Source organism: Podarcis tiliguerta (genome assembly GCF_965153285.1).
Source record: "Podarcis tiliguerta genome assembly, chromosome: 13".
NCBI lineage: Eukaryota > Metazoa > Chordata > Lepidosauria > Squamata > Lacertidae > Podarcis > Podarcis tiliguerta.
The window spans coordinates 52,029,908-52,043,996 of record NC_139546.1 but is presented as its reverse complement, the minus strand read 5'-3'; the positions used below and the strand labels follow the sequence as shown (position 1 = coordinate 52,043,996).

The window sequence follows — 14,089 nt, the reverse complement described above, 5'->3', positions numbered from 1 at the left end:
TGAGTTTGACCAAACTGCTGGAGGCAGTGGAAGACAGGAGTGTCTGGCGTGCTCTGGTCCAGGGGGTCACGAAGAGGCGGACACAACTAAACGACAACAATTTACAATTTTTGTTTAACCCGCAAGAAAGAAGGCCTTTTCGCTGGCTAAGTTCAATTCTAATCCTTCTAACCTCCTTTGGGGTAGGTTTGCGGGTTTGGCAGAAGGAGATAGGATCTGGCGATGCCCACCTGGTGGAAACTCCAGCTCACATGGCCCTTAAATGACTAAACTAAACAACAACAACATACAGTGGTGCCTCGCAAGACGAAAAGAATCCGTTCCGCGAGTCTCTTTGTCTAGCGGTTATTTCGTCTTGCAAAGCAACCCTATTAGCAGATTAGCAAATTAGCGGATTAGCGCTATTAGGGGTTTAGCAGCTATTAAAGGCTTAAGGGATTAGCGGATTAGCTGCTAAAAGGCTATTAGCACCTTAGTGCCTTAGAAAAAGGGGGTGGGGAGCGGAAAAAAAATCGCAGGAACTCGCAAGACATTTTCGTCTTGCGAAGCAAGCCACAGGAAATTCGTTTTGCGAAGCACCTCCAAAACGGAAAACCCTTTCATCTAGCGGGTTTTCCGTCTTGCGAGGCATTCGTCTTGCGGGGCACCACTGTATATATATATATATATATATATATATATATATATATACACACACCCACCCACACACATACACTCTGGTTCAGAGGGTCACGAAGAGGCGGACATGACTAAACGACTAAACAACATGTTCCTGGATAATATGTTTTGTTTTAATTTTGAATAAAAAATAAAAATAAAGCAGAGACTTGGTGGCCATCTTTCTCAGAGGCTTTAGCTGAGATTCCTGGATTTTTGGGGGTTGGACTAGATGACCCTCCGAGTCCCTTCCAACCGTACAATGCTATGCTTGTGTGGTTCCATGTGTGCATTATCAGCACAGGAACACCTTCCCCTTTTGTCGGTTCGGGGTGGGGTGGTTCAGCGGCACTTACCTCAGCAGAACCTGCAAATCTGACCATGACTTTGCCCAGCATTGAAGCCAGAATGGAGGCCATGTGGACAAATGGGCCCTGTGAGAAGAGGAAGGTCAAGGTTATGGGAGCAACCGGGGGCAGAAAGACTCATGGCACCAGCGTCGCAGCAACTGCGTCACGTTTTAATGCTCAAATTATCTCTCTCGTGACCTCAGGCCCCAGGAAAGCAAGACGCAACACCGATGTACGGTGGTACCTTGGGTTAAGTACTTAATTCGTTACGGAGGTCTATTCTTAACCTGAAGCACCACTTTAGCTAATGGGGTCTCCCGCTGCCGCCGCACGATTTCTGTTCTCATCCTGAAGCAAAGTTCTTAACCTGAAGCACTATTTCTGGGTTAGCGGAGTCTGTAACCTGAAGCATCTGTAACCTGAAGCGTCTGTAACCTGAGGTACCGCTGTATCTTAAAATTGATGAAATAATTCTTGGATGCGTACAGGCGGTGGAATCCGCAGCGACGGCCCGCTCTCTCCCTTCTGGGGTTTTCAATTCTTGTCTTATAGATGAGAGTGCAAATGAAAAGTAAATTGGGAACACAATTCTCTGGATTGTAATCACTCCCCAAGTACAGGGGTCCCTTGGTCCTCAAGACGCCTTGGTACTCAAACAACTTGGAACCCAAACACCGGTTTGCGAACCTTTTTCAGAAGCCGAACGTGCTCCGTTTTGAGTGCCACACTTCCGTTTTGAGTCTTACGCTGAGGTCTGCCTGTTTTTGCTATTTATTTTGCGTTTTTTGTTTTTCTGGCTCTTTTTTGTTTGGTTTTTGTGACTGTGTGGAACCCAGTTCAGCTACCGACTGACTGATTGTGTGCATTGTTTATTGATTTCATTTTATGGATCAATGGTCTCCTTAGATAGTAAAATTCTTGTTAAATGGGTATTTTGGGGGCTGTTTTTAAAAGTCTGGAACGGATTGATCCGTTTTGCATTGCTTTCTATGGGAAAGCGCGCCTTGGTTTTGGAACGCTTTGGTTTTGGAACGGATTAAGTTTGAGAACCAAGGTGCCACTGTATACAGGCGTCAATCCATATGTGGCATTAAAAAATTAGACCAAATGTTTGTTTGTTTGTTTGTTTAAAGGGTTAGGCTCTAGTACTCATGAGGCCTGATTTTTAAAGGCTCTTGTATATGTGCGGCACTGGGTGGAAAATAGCACACAGCACCAGACATATCCGACACCCGCCCCAAGACTTCCTCCTCTGCTGGAATGTAAGAAAGTAAAAAGCTTTTGGGAAATGATTTATAATGAATTGAAGAAAATGTTGAAATATACATTTGTTAAGAAACCAGAAGCATTTTTATTAGGCATTACAGGTAATGAGATAAATCAGAAAGAAAATAAGTTATTTTTGTACGCAGTGACAGCAGCAAGAATATTGATGGCCCAGAAATGGAAACAAGAGGAGCTACCTTTGCTAGAAGAATGGAGAACAAAAATGATTGATTACGCAGAATTGGACAGAATGACAGGAAGGATCCGAAACCAACAAGATAAAAGATTCACAGAAGATTGGGGGGAAATTATTGAATATTTGCAAAAATTAAGTGATAATCAGATTACGTTTGAAGCATTGTGATGGGAAATATGCATTAAAAGGGGATGAAGTTTTGCAGTAATAAGATAAACAACAAAATAGAAATGTGTTTAAAGTTAAAATATGAAGGATTTACAGACAAGTTGAGGGAAGTCGAAAAAAGAGAACTAAGATGCAAATAAGATGTATGGAGTGTATAATTTTGTTTTGTATTTGAAAATTAATAATATATACATACATATATATATATACACCCCGTATTTTTCACTGTATAAGACGCAGCAGACCACAAGACGCACCTAGTTTTTGGAGGAGGAAAACAAGAAAAAAAATATTCTGGATCTCAGAAGCCAGAACAGCAAGAGGGATCTCTGCGCAGTGAAAGCAGCAATCCCTCTTGCTGGTCTGGCTTCTGGGATAGCTGCGCAGCCTGCATTCGCTCCATAAGACACACACACATTTCCCCTTACTTTTTAGGAGGGAAAAAGTGAGTCTTATAGAGCAAAAAATACGGTATATAAAGACTTCCTCCTCTGCCATGCACACAATTCCCTCCCCATGAACCGGAGGCAGCCGCGCCATTCGAACTCACCACTTTCCCAAGGAAGATGGTGCTCCCAGCCGCTAAGGTGCAAAGCACCCCCACCAGCTTGGCCACCAGCGTCCGAAAGGTGAAGAATTCAGGCAGCACAACCCCACGGAGAGCCACCTTCAGCTCGGGGATCCCAGAGCCTGTGGGGAAAGAGTCCAGAAAACGCCAATCAATCAGAACCACGAAATCATAGAACTGGAAGGGACCCGAGGGTCATCTTGTCCAACCCCCTGCAACGCAAGAATATGATCAATAATAATATGATGATAATAATTTATTATTTATACCCCGCTCATCTGGCTGGGTTTGCACTCTGGGCGGCTTCCAACAAAACATTAAAATACAATAATTCATTAGATAGTAAAAGCTTCCCTAAACAGAGCTGCCTTCAGATGTCTTCTAAAAGTTAGATAGTTGTTTATTGACATCTTGTGGGAGGGCGTTCCACAGGGCTGGCGCCACCACCGAGAAGGCCCTCTGCCTGGTTCCCTGCAACCTCACTTCTCGCAGGGAGGGAACCGCCAGAAGGCCCTCGGAGCTGGACCTCCATGTCCGGGCTGAACGATGGGGGTGGAGACACTCCTTCAGGTTGTTGCAGGAATTTATGTATAGGTTGGGGGGGGGGTGTTTGCCCCTCCAGCAGATATCAGGCACATGCAGCCCACTACCAAAACCAGCACAATCGCTTTTGTGACTTTTGTGACTTGTCCCCACAAAACACTTCATCACAGTTTCTTCCTACCTATTCAAAGGGCCTTTGCTGCACAATACCAAATGTAAGAATTCACTGATCAATGGATCTCTGTACTGGCTCACTGGGAAAACGTCAGAAATTCCTATAGACCTGTGATCTCAGCTCCTCAGCAGCCCCTCTGCCTGAGGGATAATCCCTGGCATCCTGATACCTGAGTGCCAGACAGGTAGCCATTCCAGAAATAAACCCAGGTGAAGACAAAAGGGTGGGATTCACTTGGCTGGGAAACAGGGAAATGTAGATATCTCTTTTGTTTGGTGGAGGGCAAGGGGAACCATGGGGCAGGGTCCAGGATGCTCAGTTTACGGCCACCAGACCTCCCCTTTCATTATGTAACTGTGATGTATGAGTGATGTAGTTGGGGGGGGGGAGGTATAACATGGGGATTAGGTAAAGGTAAAGGGACCCCTGACCATTAGGTCCAGTCGCGGACGACTCTGGGGTTGCGGCGCTCATCTCGCTTTACTGGCCGAGGGAGCCGGCGTACAGCTTCCGGGTCATGTGGCCAGCAGGACTGAGCCGCTTCTGGCGAACCAGAGCAGCACACGGAAACGCCGTTTACCTTCCCGCCAGAGGGGTACCTATTTATCTATGTAGCAGGAACCCTCCCCCATCATTCAGTTTGTACAAACTTCACACACACTCACACACTACATACGCTACACTTCTGTTATAAATTCATAGAAAATCAACCATACATCGTATTTGCACTATTCCACTTTTATTTTACTCCATGAAGGAAGGACTACGAAATGGGGAAGGTTTGATACAGGCTAGCCCAGCACATCCACAGGAGCCCTGCCCAGTTGCTATGCCAACCCTGATGATCCCAGACAGAAGACAATCAAGATCACAAAGAACTTGCATATGGGAGTGGATTCAGCATGGACTGGAACAAAGGACAATGATCAGATCTTCCCTCAGGGGGCAGGAAACTGCGACTACCTTTTGTCTTCAGGAAATGACTCATGGGGAGGGGGAGAAGGGAACCAGCCAGGTGACAGGACACTCAGGTTACCACCACAACTCCTCCCTCAACCCCTCCTTTCTGTAATGTATGCATGATGTTTCTGGGGGTGGGCTTGACCTAGAGGAGGGGAATTTCAAAAGTTTTTATAAGGTCTTGCACACCATTTTCTGTGTCTTTCCTCTCTCCTGCAAGTGAGGGGAACACCCTGTTGCAACAGTTCAATAAAGGCCAAGCCTACAGGCTACTGTTTTGCTCCAAGTTATCCTGGTTGGTGTCTTTGTTTTGTCCAAGGGAGCCCTCGGATTTTTCCGGTAACATCTACTTGCACTTTTGACGTGCTTTCGAACTACTAGGTTGGCAGGAGCAGGGACCGAGCAACGGGAGCTCACCCCGTCATTGCAGGGATTCGAACCGCTGACCTTCTGATCAGCAAGTCCTAGGCTCTGTGGTTTAACCCACAGCGCCACCCGCGTCCCTTAACATGGGGATTATGTAGGAGTGGAAATATCCAGAGATGTAGTGATCAGGTGGGATTGCTATGACGAATTATAACAAATATAGAGTAAGCCATCTGTGTCAGCAATGAAAGCATTGCGTTGATTGGGTTTAAACTATTTTGATATGACTCTTGATCAATCTACACTTCTGCATCTCTGGCCATTTCCTCTACTGCCCTTTTCTCTTTCTTGAGAAGTCACGTATACAGCAGTTGCTTCGCCAGGCAGGCATCCTGGGCCATAAGGATAGTGGGCAAGTTTATTTGATGTATATTAATTTTAGGATGTTAATCTTAGGGCCTGGAAATAGTTTCACAGGAAGGTGATAAGGATGCCTCTCTTGTTTACTCCTGTTTGTGATCTCTGGAGTTTCTCTAGTCCTCTTTTATTTACTCTCAGATGATACAGAAGGGGGGGGGGCATGTCTTCTTCACCTCCTTCTTCGCTACAATATATCCATTTATTTCCAATTGTCAATGTCAAAGGGACTAAAATCTATAAAATTCATAGAAAATCAACGTGCCAATTTGCTCAATTTCTCTAGGACTCCATGACACCTTCCCTCTCCTCCATAATCCCTCAAGCAAGGTGTCAAGACCCTAATCCTGTCAAATCACTCTGCCAAGCCCTTCCTCCGGGCAATGCCAGGTGGCAGACTATGCATACATGGACCATTGTCTTCTCATCACCAGGACTCAGAATGTGCTTATCTGCGCATATCTCCAGCTCTGCATATTCCCCCCTCCCTCCTCCATATGTTAATCCCGTGTAACCTCTTCTTAATATATTCATAATGTAATCTGTGTAACCCAACCTCTTCTTAATGTATTCATGATGTAACTGGGATGTATTTTGCACTGTATTCTGGGACATGGAGGGAAGTTTCAAAAGTTCATGTCACCCCTTTCTCGCTGTTCAATCTCGCCTTGAACCTGTTGCGCAATAAACTTGGATCTTCTGCAGTTTGCTCCTGTCTCCAGCTGAACTCATTTTCCTCCGCAGGGGCCCGCGGACTTAGTCCGACGAGCTGGGTGGCAGAGCAGCCTCGCACCCAGATTTTACCATAACACAGATTATGTATGCATGCTCAGAGTAGTAGTCTTTGCAGTTAAAAGAATTTCTTTTGATCTAACTTTGTCCCCACGTGGGTTTGTGGAAATGCTCAGAGGTAATCTGATTGGTTCTTTTGAACACTCTGTAAAATCTCTTTTGTGAATAAAACGACCTGGGCCAGGGGCTGCACACGGACAGGCACAGAGAGACACGATTATACGCACCCTTCCCAGAGTCTTGCTGGTTCAAGTCTCTGTGTGTATTCTTATTAATCAGAGTTCAATCCTTCCTTTACTTTGCAAACGCAACAGATTAGCAGCTAATAAAAATTTGGGGGCTCTTTTGTTCGGAGCTTCCATCTTGTTCCACCTGGTGGCAGGTGGGAGTCCTGTCGCGACAGTCTTCAATCAAGCCTACTGGCTGCTGTTTTGCTCTGGTATTCCTGGCTGGTGTCATTGTTTTTTGCCAATGGAGCCCTCAGATTTCTCCGTTAACAAGGTATACTGGGCCGAGGCTGTTTAAGGCTTTAAAGGTCAGCACCAACACTACAATTCCATGATAAGTAACTGTGCCACAAATCTGTCTCTTTAGCTCCCTCTGTTGTAAACAAAAATTGCACTTTTCCCTAATCCCTTATCCAAGAGCCCATATAGAGTCCTTACATAGGTTCCCTATTGGTAGGAGAAAATAACAGAGGCCAACCAGAGAATATTGAGAAGCAAAGCAGCTTGTAAGCCTGATCTTTATTGATCTGTTGCAACAGGGTCCTCACTCCCCACACGCAGGAGGGAGGAAAACCCAGAACAATGGCGCTCAAGGCCTTATAAAGATTTTTGAAATTGCCACCCTGTAGATCAAGACCACCCCAGAAACATCATACCTACATCACAGAAAGGGGTGGTCTACAACAGAAATCTGAGCGCATTGTTTGTCTCCTGTCTGTGTTTACCTCCTGTCTGGCAGGTTACCTGTTAATGCTCACTTGACTGGATACCCTGGGGAGCCTGGCCAGTCTTTTGTAATGACAAATACTTAGTTCCTGAGCCAGGTCACAGGCTCACCCTATTCATACACAAACATACCCTTCAGACAGGATTTGTGAAGGAAAAGACAATGGGGAGGATATTCCACTTTGACCTTGCAGAGAAAACATTTGCTCAGTTTTGGAATCCAAATGGCTTCAGGTCGGTCTTCCTGTGCTGATCTATGTACGTGCCGTAACATTACTATATATCTAAGACCATAAAATTCCTATCACACCTCCACCAACCAAGGCAAGCCCTACTTACCAGCCGCTTGGGGAGAGATGTACTTGGCCGCGGCGGCAGAGACCATCATCAGAACCACGTGGTAGGAAGTCCAGGAGAAGAACTGCAGGTAACCAGAGTCCGACAGCCCGTCGTAAACCCACAGGTGAGCTGCGTGGAGGCAGGAGCCAAACATCAGTGGTTCAACATCTCATTTAGGCGCCCGGCAGCTGCATTGAACTACAGTTCCCAGCAGCCCTACTTAGGAACACAGGAATCTGCCTTATACCAAATCAGAACCCTTGGGCCTGGCCCCCTATTGTCTTTTTATTTACTTAAAAGATTTTATTTATACATTTCATTAGTTTCACAGTCAATTTAACATTTCAAAGTTTGACTTCCTTCTCCCTCCTTCTGCGCTGTTGTAAATAAAAATCTGCCCTTTTCCCTTATTGGGTATCCAAGAGCCCATATAGACTCCTTACATAGGTTCCCTATTGATAGGAGAAGATAACAGAGGCCAACCAGAGAATATTGAGAAGCAAAGTGGCTAGTAAGCCTGATCTTTATTGATCTGTTGCAACAGGGTGCTCCCCTCACACGCAGGAGAGGAAGAGGACCCCCAAAATTGCTGTGCAAGGGCTTATAAAGACTTTTGAAACTCCCACTCTCTAGATCAGGACCACCCCCAGAAACATTATGCATACATCACAGAAGGGGTGTAACCTAAGACCACCCCTCAGGTACATCCCACCTACATCAGAAATTTAAATGTTGTTTTTGTCCTTGTCACAGTTTATCTCCTGTCTGGCAAGTTACTTGATTGGATTTGCCTGGGGTGCCTGGCCATTCTTTTGTAGTGTTAAAATACTTATTTCCTGGGCCAGGTCACACCTTATTCAAACAAACATATCTTGTGAGGAAAGAGACAGTTTAACCTTGCAGAGAAAAGGATTTGGTCAGTTTAAGAATCAAAATGGTTCCAGGTTGGTCTTCCTGTGTTGATCTATGTATGTGCAGTTATGAACATTACCATATATCTAATACCATAAAATTCCTATCACAGCGCTTCCTAAAATTTGTTTTTTGATATTTTGTGCATATGCAAATTTATTTAATTTTGCTCATTTATTCATCTGCTTTAAATCTATACTCTTATGAAACTGAAGGTTGTTACAATAATCCCGCCGATGTTTTTATCTGTTTGCAATTTATCTGTAAATATTTTATAAACCATTTCCACTCTTTTATAAAAAGTCTGTTGTCTTGATTTCTTACTCTTCCGGTAAGTTTCGCCATTTCTGCATATTCCATAAATTTTTGTGTCCATTCTTCCTTTTCTGGGATTTTTGCTTCTTTCCATTTTGTGGCAAGTAACATTCTTGCCGCTGTAGTCACATATATGAATAGATTTCTGTACTGTTTAGGTAGTTTTACCCTTATAATTCCCAGAAGTTAACCGTTCCGGTACTTCTGGGTTTCGGCAGGTCCGTAACCCAAAAAAACACAACCTGAAGCGTCTGTAACCCGAGGTATGACTGTATTTATGTGCACTACAACAGCGGCTAGGATATTAAAGGTAAAGGGACCCCTGACCATTAGGTCCAGTCGTGACCGACTCTGGGGTTGCGGCGCTCATCTCGCTTTATTAGCCGAGGGAGCCGGCATACAGCTTCCGGGTCATGTGGCCAGCAGGACTAAGCCGCTTCTGGCGAACCAGAGCAGCGCACGGAAACGCCGTTTACCTTCCCACCGGAGCGGTACCTATTTATCTACTTGCACTGGTGTGCTTTCGAACTGCTAGGTTGGCAGGAGCAGGGACCGAGCAACGGGAGCTCACCCCATCATTGCGGGGATTCGAACCGCCGACCTTCTGATGGGCAAACCCAAGAGGCTCTGTGGTTTAAACCACAGCGCCACCAGCATCCCGGCTAGGATATTACCAGCCCAAAATGGAAAGACAAGAAGATACCAACGAAAGAAGAATGGCAAGGAAAATTGACAGAATACACTGAGAGGGCGAAATCAACTGGAAAACGTAAGAGACAAGGACTTAGCAGGGTTTTTCATCCAGCGGAGGATCCGACGGCAGGAGGGATGAAGCAGCGGGGAGGGCAGAAGGCGGAGAAGCTCACCTTTCTGGAATTTCGAGACGGTGACGTCCAGGCCAAAGCTGACCATTGCCATGCAGATACCGAGGAGGAAGAGAAAGAGCCAGTCTTCGCCGAACTTGAGGATCTGAGAGCGGATGCAGAGCCCGAGAGCTGGAAGGAGACAACAACAACAACAGCAATTTATTTTTTATACCCCGCTCATCCGGCTGAGTTTCCCCAGCCACTCTGGGCGGCTCCCAATCAAGTGTTAAAAACAGTACAGCGTTAAATATTAAAAACTTCCCTAAATAGGGCTGCCTTCAGATGTCTTTTAAAGATAGGATAGCTGCTTATTTCCTTGACATCTGCTGGGAGGGCTTTCCACAGGGCAGGCGCCACCACCAAGAAGGCCCTGTGTCTGGTTCCCTGTAACCTCACTTCTCGCAATGAGGGAACCGCCAGAAGGCCCTTGGGGCTGGACCTCAGTGTCCAGGCAGAACGATGGGGGTGGAGACACTCCTTCAGGTCTACTGGGCCTTTGAGGCCGTTTAGGGCTTTCAAGGTCTGCACCAACACTTTGAATTGTGCTTGGAAACGTACTGGGAGCCAATGCAGATCTCTCAGGACCAGTGTTATGTGGTCCCGGCGGCCGCTCCCAGTCACTAGTCTAGCTGCCGCATTCTGGATTAATTGCAGTTTCCGGGTCACCTTCAAAGGTAGCCCCACGTAGAGCGCATTGCAGTAGTCCAAGTGGGAGATAACTAGAGCATGTGTCACTCTTGCAAGACAGTCTGCGGGCAGGAAGGGTCTCATCCTGTGTACCAGGTGGAGCTGATAGACAGCTGCCCTGGACACAGAACTGACCTGCGCCTCCATGGACAGCTGTGAGTCCACAATGACTCCCCGGCTGCGCACCTGGTCCTTCAGGGGCACAGTTACCCCATTCAGGACCAGGGAGTCCCCCACACCCACCCACCGCCTGTCCCCCCAAAACAGTACTTCTGTCTTGTCAACCTCAATCTGTTACCCACCATCCATCCTCCAACCAACAAGAGTTCCTGGGGTTCCTCCTCAAGCCCGACACCCCCAATGTGGACCCCCCCTTTCCCTTCCACGCTGGACAAAGCCTTGCCGAGGATTTAACTCACCGCACCAACCTTCCCCCCCCCCCACATGGCACTCCCCAGATGCTTTTGCACAACCTCAGCTGGCAAAGCTGGGAGTTGCAGATGGGAATGGTAGAATTGCAGAGGTGGAAGGGACCCCCAAAGGCCATCTATTCTGACCCCCTGTAATGCAGGAATCACAGCTGAAGAATCCCTGGCAGGTAGCCATCCTTGTTGTTGTTTAGTCCGCCTCTTCGTGACCCCCTGGACCAGAGCACGCCAGGCCCTCCTGTCTTCCACTGCCTCCCGCAGTTGGGTCAAACTCATGCTGGAAGCTTCGAGAACACTGTCCCACCATCTCGTCCTCAACATCAACTTCATTGGACTGGTCATGTTGTGCAGATGCCTGATTGTCGTCTTCCAAAGCAACTACTCTATTCCAAACTTAAAAATGGACAGTGTAATACTGGTGTTGATTTAGGTTTGATGAGACCTTTGCCAACAAAGGTCCGTATAGTTAAAGCTATGGTTTTCCCAGTAGTGATGTATGGAAGTGAGAGCTGGACCATAAAGAAGGCTGATTGCCAAAGAATGGATGCTTTTGAATGATGGTGCTGGAGGAGACTCTGGAGAGTCCCATGGACTGCAAGAAGATCCAACCTCTCCATTCTGAAGGAAATCAGCCCTGAGTGCTCACTGGAAGGACAGATCCTGAAGCTGAGGCTCCAAGACTTTGGCCACCTCCTTAGAAGAGAAGACTCCCTGGAAAAGACCCTGATGTTGGGAAAGATGGAGGGCACAAGGAGAAGGGGACGACGGAGGACGAGATGGTTGGACGGTGTTCTCAAAGCTACCAGCATGAGTTTGCCCAAACTGCGGGAGGCAGTGGAAGACAGGAGGGCCTGGCGTGCTCTGGTCCAGGGGGTCACGAAGAGGCGGACACGACTAAACAACAAGACCCCTATATCCTTTTCACATCAGCCTCAGCCAGCCTGTTGTAGTCCAAATCGTCTTGGCTCCCCAGCTGTTTTTGGACTACAATTCCCATCACCCCTAGCCAGCAGGACCAGTGGTCAGGGATTATGGGAATGGTAGTCCAAAAACAGCTGGAAACCCAAGTCTGGAGAGTGACAGGTTGAAACTCCCAAGGCATGGCTCAGCTTCCCTTCCACCCCCAAAGTCCCCCCCCCCGGCTGGTCATTTCCACGCCCCCCAACCCCGCAAACCTTGCCCGTGGCTCCTCTTACGTTTCAAAGCCCCCCGAATCCTCTGGGAACATCGCTTTGCAGGCTCCGGTTCCTTCCAGACCTCAAAGAACTCCTCCAAGGGCTCCTTCTCAGCTTCCCCCGTGGGGGTCTGCCCTCGGGGTCCCAGTTCGGGGTCCTTGTCTTTAGGCCCCCTCTTTCTGCAGTTCCAGAGCCCCATGGTGCCAGTGGGGCTGTCTCCCTGCCCTCCTGGTTATAAAGCACCAGCCAGGAGGAAGAGGGGCTGGGCCAGCGCTGGGTGGGGCGAGTTGGACAACGACCCACCTGTACGGCTGGTCGGATGGGGAGGACAGGTGACCAGAGACGGACAGGTGGAAACAGAGAGGAAGGGGGGCAGCCAGCATGGATCAAAGGGATGGAGCGACGAAGGAAAGTAGCAAGGTTTGGGACCGGTTTTTTAGCTTAGAGAAATGCTAAGAAGTTTATAAAAAAATATTTCCGGAGTGGACAGACAAAATTGAGAGGCTCCCCTGCAGTGGCGTAGCGTGGGGGGTGCGGGGGGGGGGGGGCCGGCCGCACCGGGCGCAACATCTGGGGGATAGGGTTAGGGGGCGCAAATCCACGGGTTAGGGGGCGCAAATTACTTGCCTTGCCCCGGGTGCTGACAACCCACGCTACGCCACTGCTCCCCCGTAACTTGTGGAAATCCCGCAAATTCAGGACAGATAAAACGGCAGTCCTTTTTTAAAAATTATTGGCTATTTCCCCATAATTTCCAACAATTGTATTTTCCCCCTCCCACCCCCACATGACTTCCCTCAGTTCCTCTTTCTGATTTTTTAACACATATTGTTCTCTGCCTGTTATAAAACTGTAAAAATCTCTACGTTATCCATCGATTATATTAACAAACAAATTTGTGTCTGTTTATTCAAAAGCTGCCAAGGAGTCCCAATTCATTTTGTTGTTTCTTTAGGTACTTTGTAAAAGGTTCCCGTTCTTCTTTGAAGTCACAGTTGTCCTTTGTGCGTCAATTTTCCCAGTTCCTGCATAGTCCATCAATTTCTCTTCATTCTTCCATCCTTGTGCTATTAAGACTGTTGTCGCATACATAAATATATTCTTCATTTTCCTTGGCAGGTCTTTTCCTACAATCCATAACAAAAATGCTTCAGGTTGTTTTTTTTTTACAAATGTTAATCTGAACATTTTCTTCAACTCATTATATATCATTTCCCAATTTTTAAAAATGTCTCTGCAATCCCACCACATCCTTCTTCATGCAGCACATAGTTAAACTGCGGAACTCCCTGCCACAGGAGGCGACAGCCACCAACTCGGACGGCTTTCAAAGAGGACCAGGCAAATCCATGGAGGAGGAGAGGGCTATCGATGGTTGCCAGAGGGTCCTGAAACTACGCCCCTTCTTGCGTCAGGGAAGAGAAGGCAATTTACGCAGGAGGAAGGCATGGCGGCTGTTCTCTGTCCTCCACAGTTGGCAGGCTGCAATGCTTCTGAATCTCAGTTGTTGGAAACCACAGGAAGGGAGCGGGCACGGGTTCGAATCCTGCTTGCTGGTTTCCCATTGGGGCATATGGCTGGCCCTTGCATGGACAGGATGCTGAGCTAGGCGGGCCCTTGACGTGATCCAGCTCTAAGGCTCTTCTTCTGTGTGTGAGAGAGAAAAAGCAGTGGGACAGTGTGGTGTAGTGGTTAGAGCAGCGGTTCCCAACCGGACTCGCGAGTTGCTTGTTCTCTCCTGGTGGAAAGTCCCCAAAACTGGGGCGTGAACAGACTGAAGATAGGGCATTCCTTCCACTGTGAGATGAGGAACAGAGCGTATTGAGTTGGGTGGGGGAGACACCCGAATTTTCCATGGAAAAATCTCACAGCACACACTAGTCTGGACCTGTCTATGGTGAGATGACTTTTCCACCCAGCAAGATAATCCCTTTGGGCACCAGTAATAAACAAAAG

General features: G+C 47.3%; 1 protein-coding gene across 2 annotated transcripts in view; it reads right to left on the bottom strand.

Moving 5' to 3' along the window:
* Nucleotides 1-12,408, bottom strand: part of LOC310662896 (chloride channel protein ClC-Kb-like) — a 35,441-nt gene extending 23,033 nt beyond the window's left edge. Inside the window, exons 1-5 of one of the 2 annotated variants that reach the window (XM_083410214.1) lie at nucleotides 12,155-12,408; nucleotides 9,844-9,972; nucleotides 7,751-7,879; nucleotides 3,188-3,327; nucleotides 1,014-1,091 (exon numbers count right to left, since the gene is read on the bottom strand). In XM_083410214.1, the coding sequence (XP_083266340.1) occupies nucleotides 1,014-1,091; nucleotides 3,188-3,327; nucleotides 7,751-7,879; nucleotides 9,844-9,972; nucleotides 12,155-12,332 (654 nt within the window). In that variant the 5' untranslated portion in view covers nucleotides 12,333-12,408. The remainder of the gene's footprint in view (nucleotides 1-1,013; nucleotides 1,092-3,187; nucleotides 3,328-7,750; nucleotides 7,880-9,843; nucleotides 9,973-12,154) is intronic. The other variant, XM_083410215.1, reaches the window with a different exon arrangement.
* Nucleotides 12,409-14,089: the final 1,681 nt, after the last annotated feature.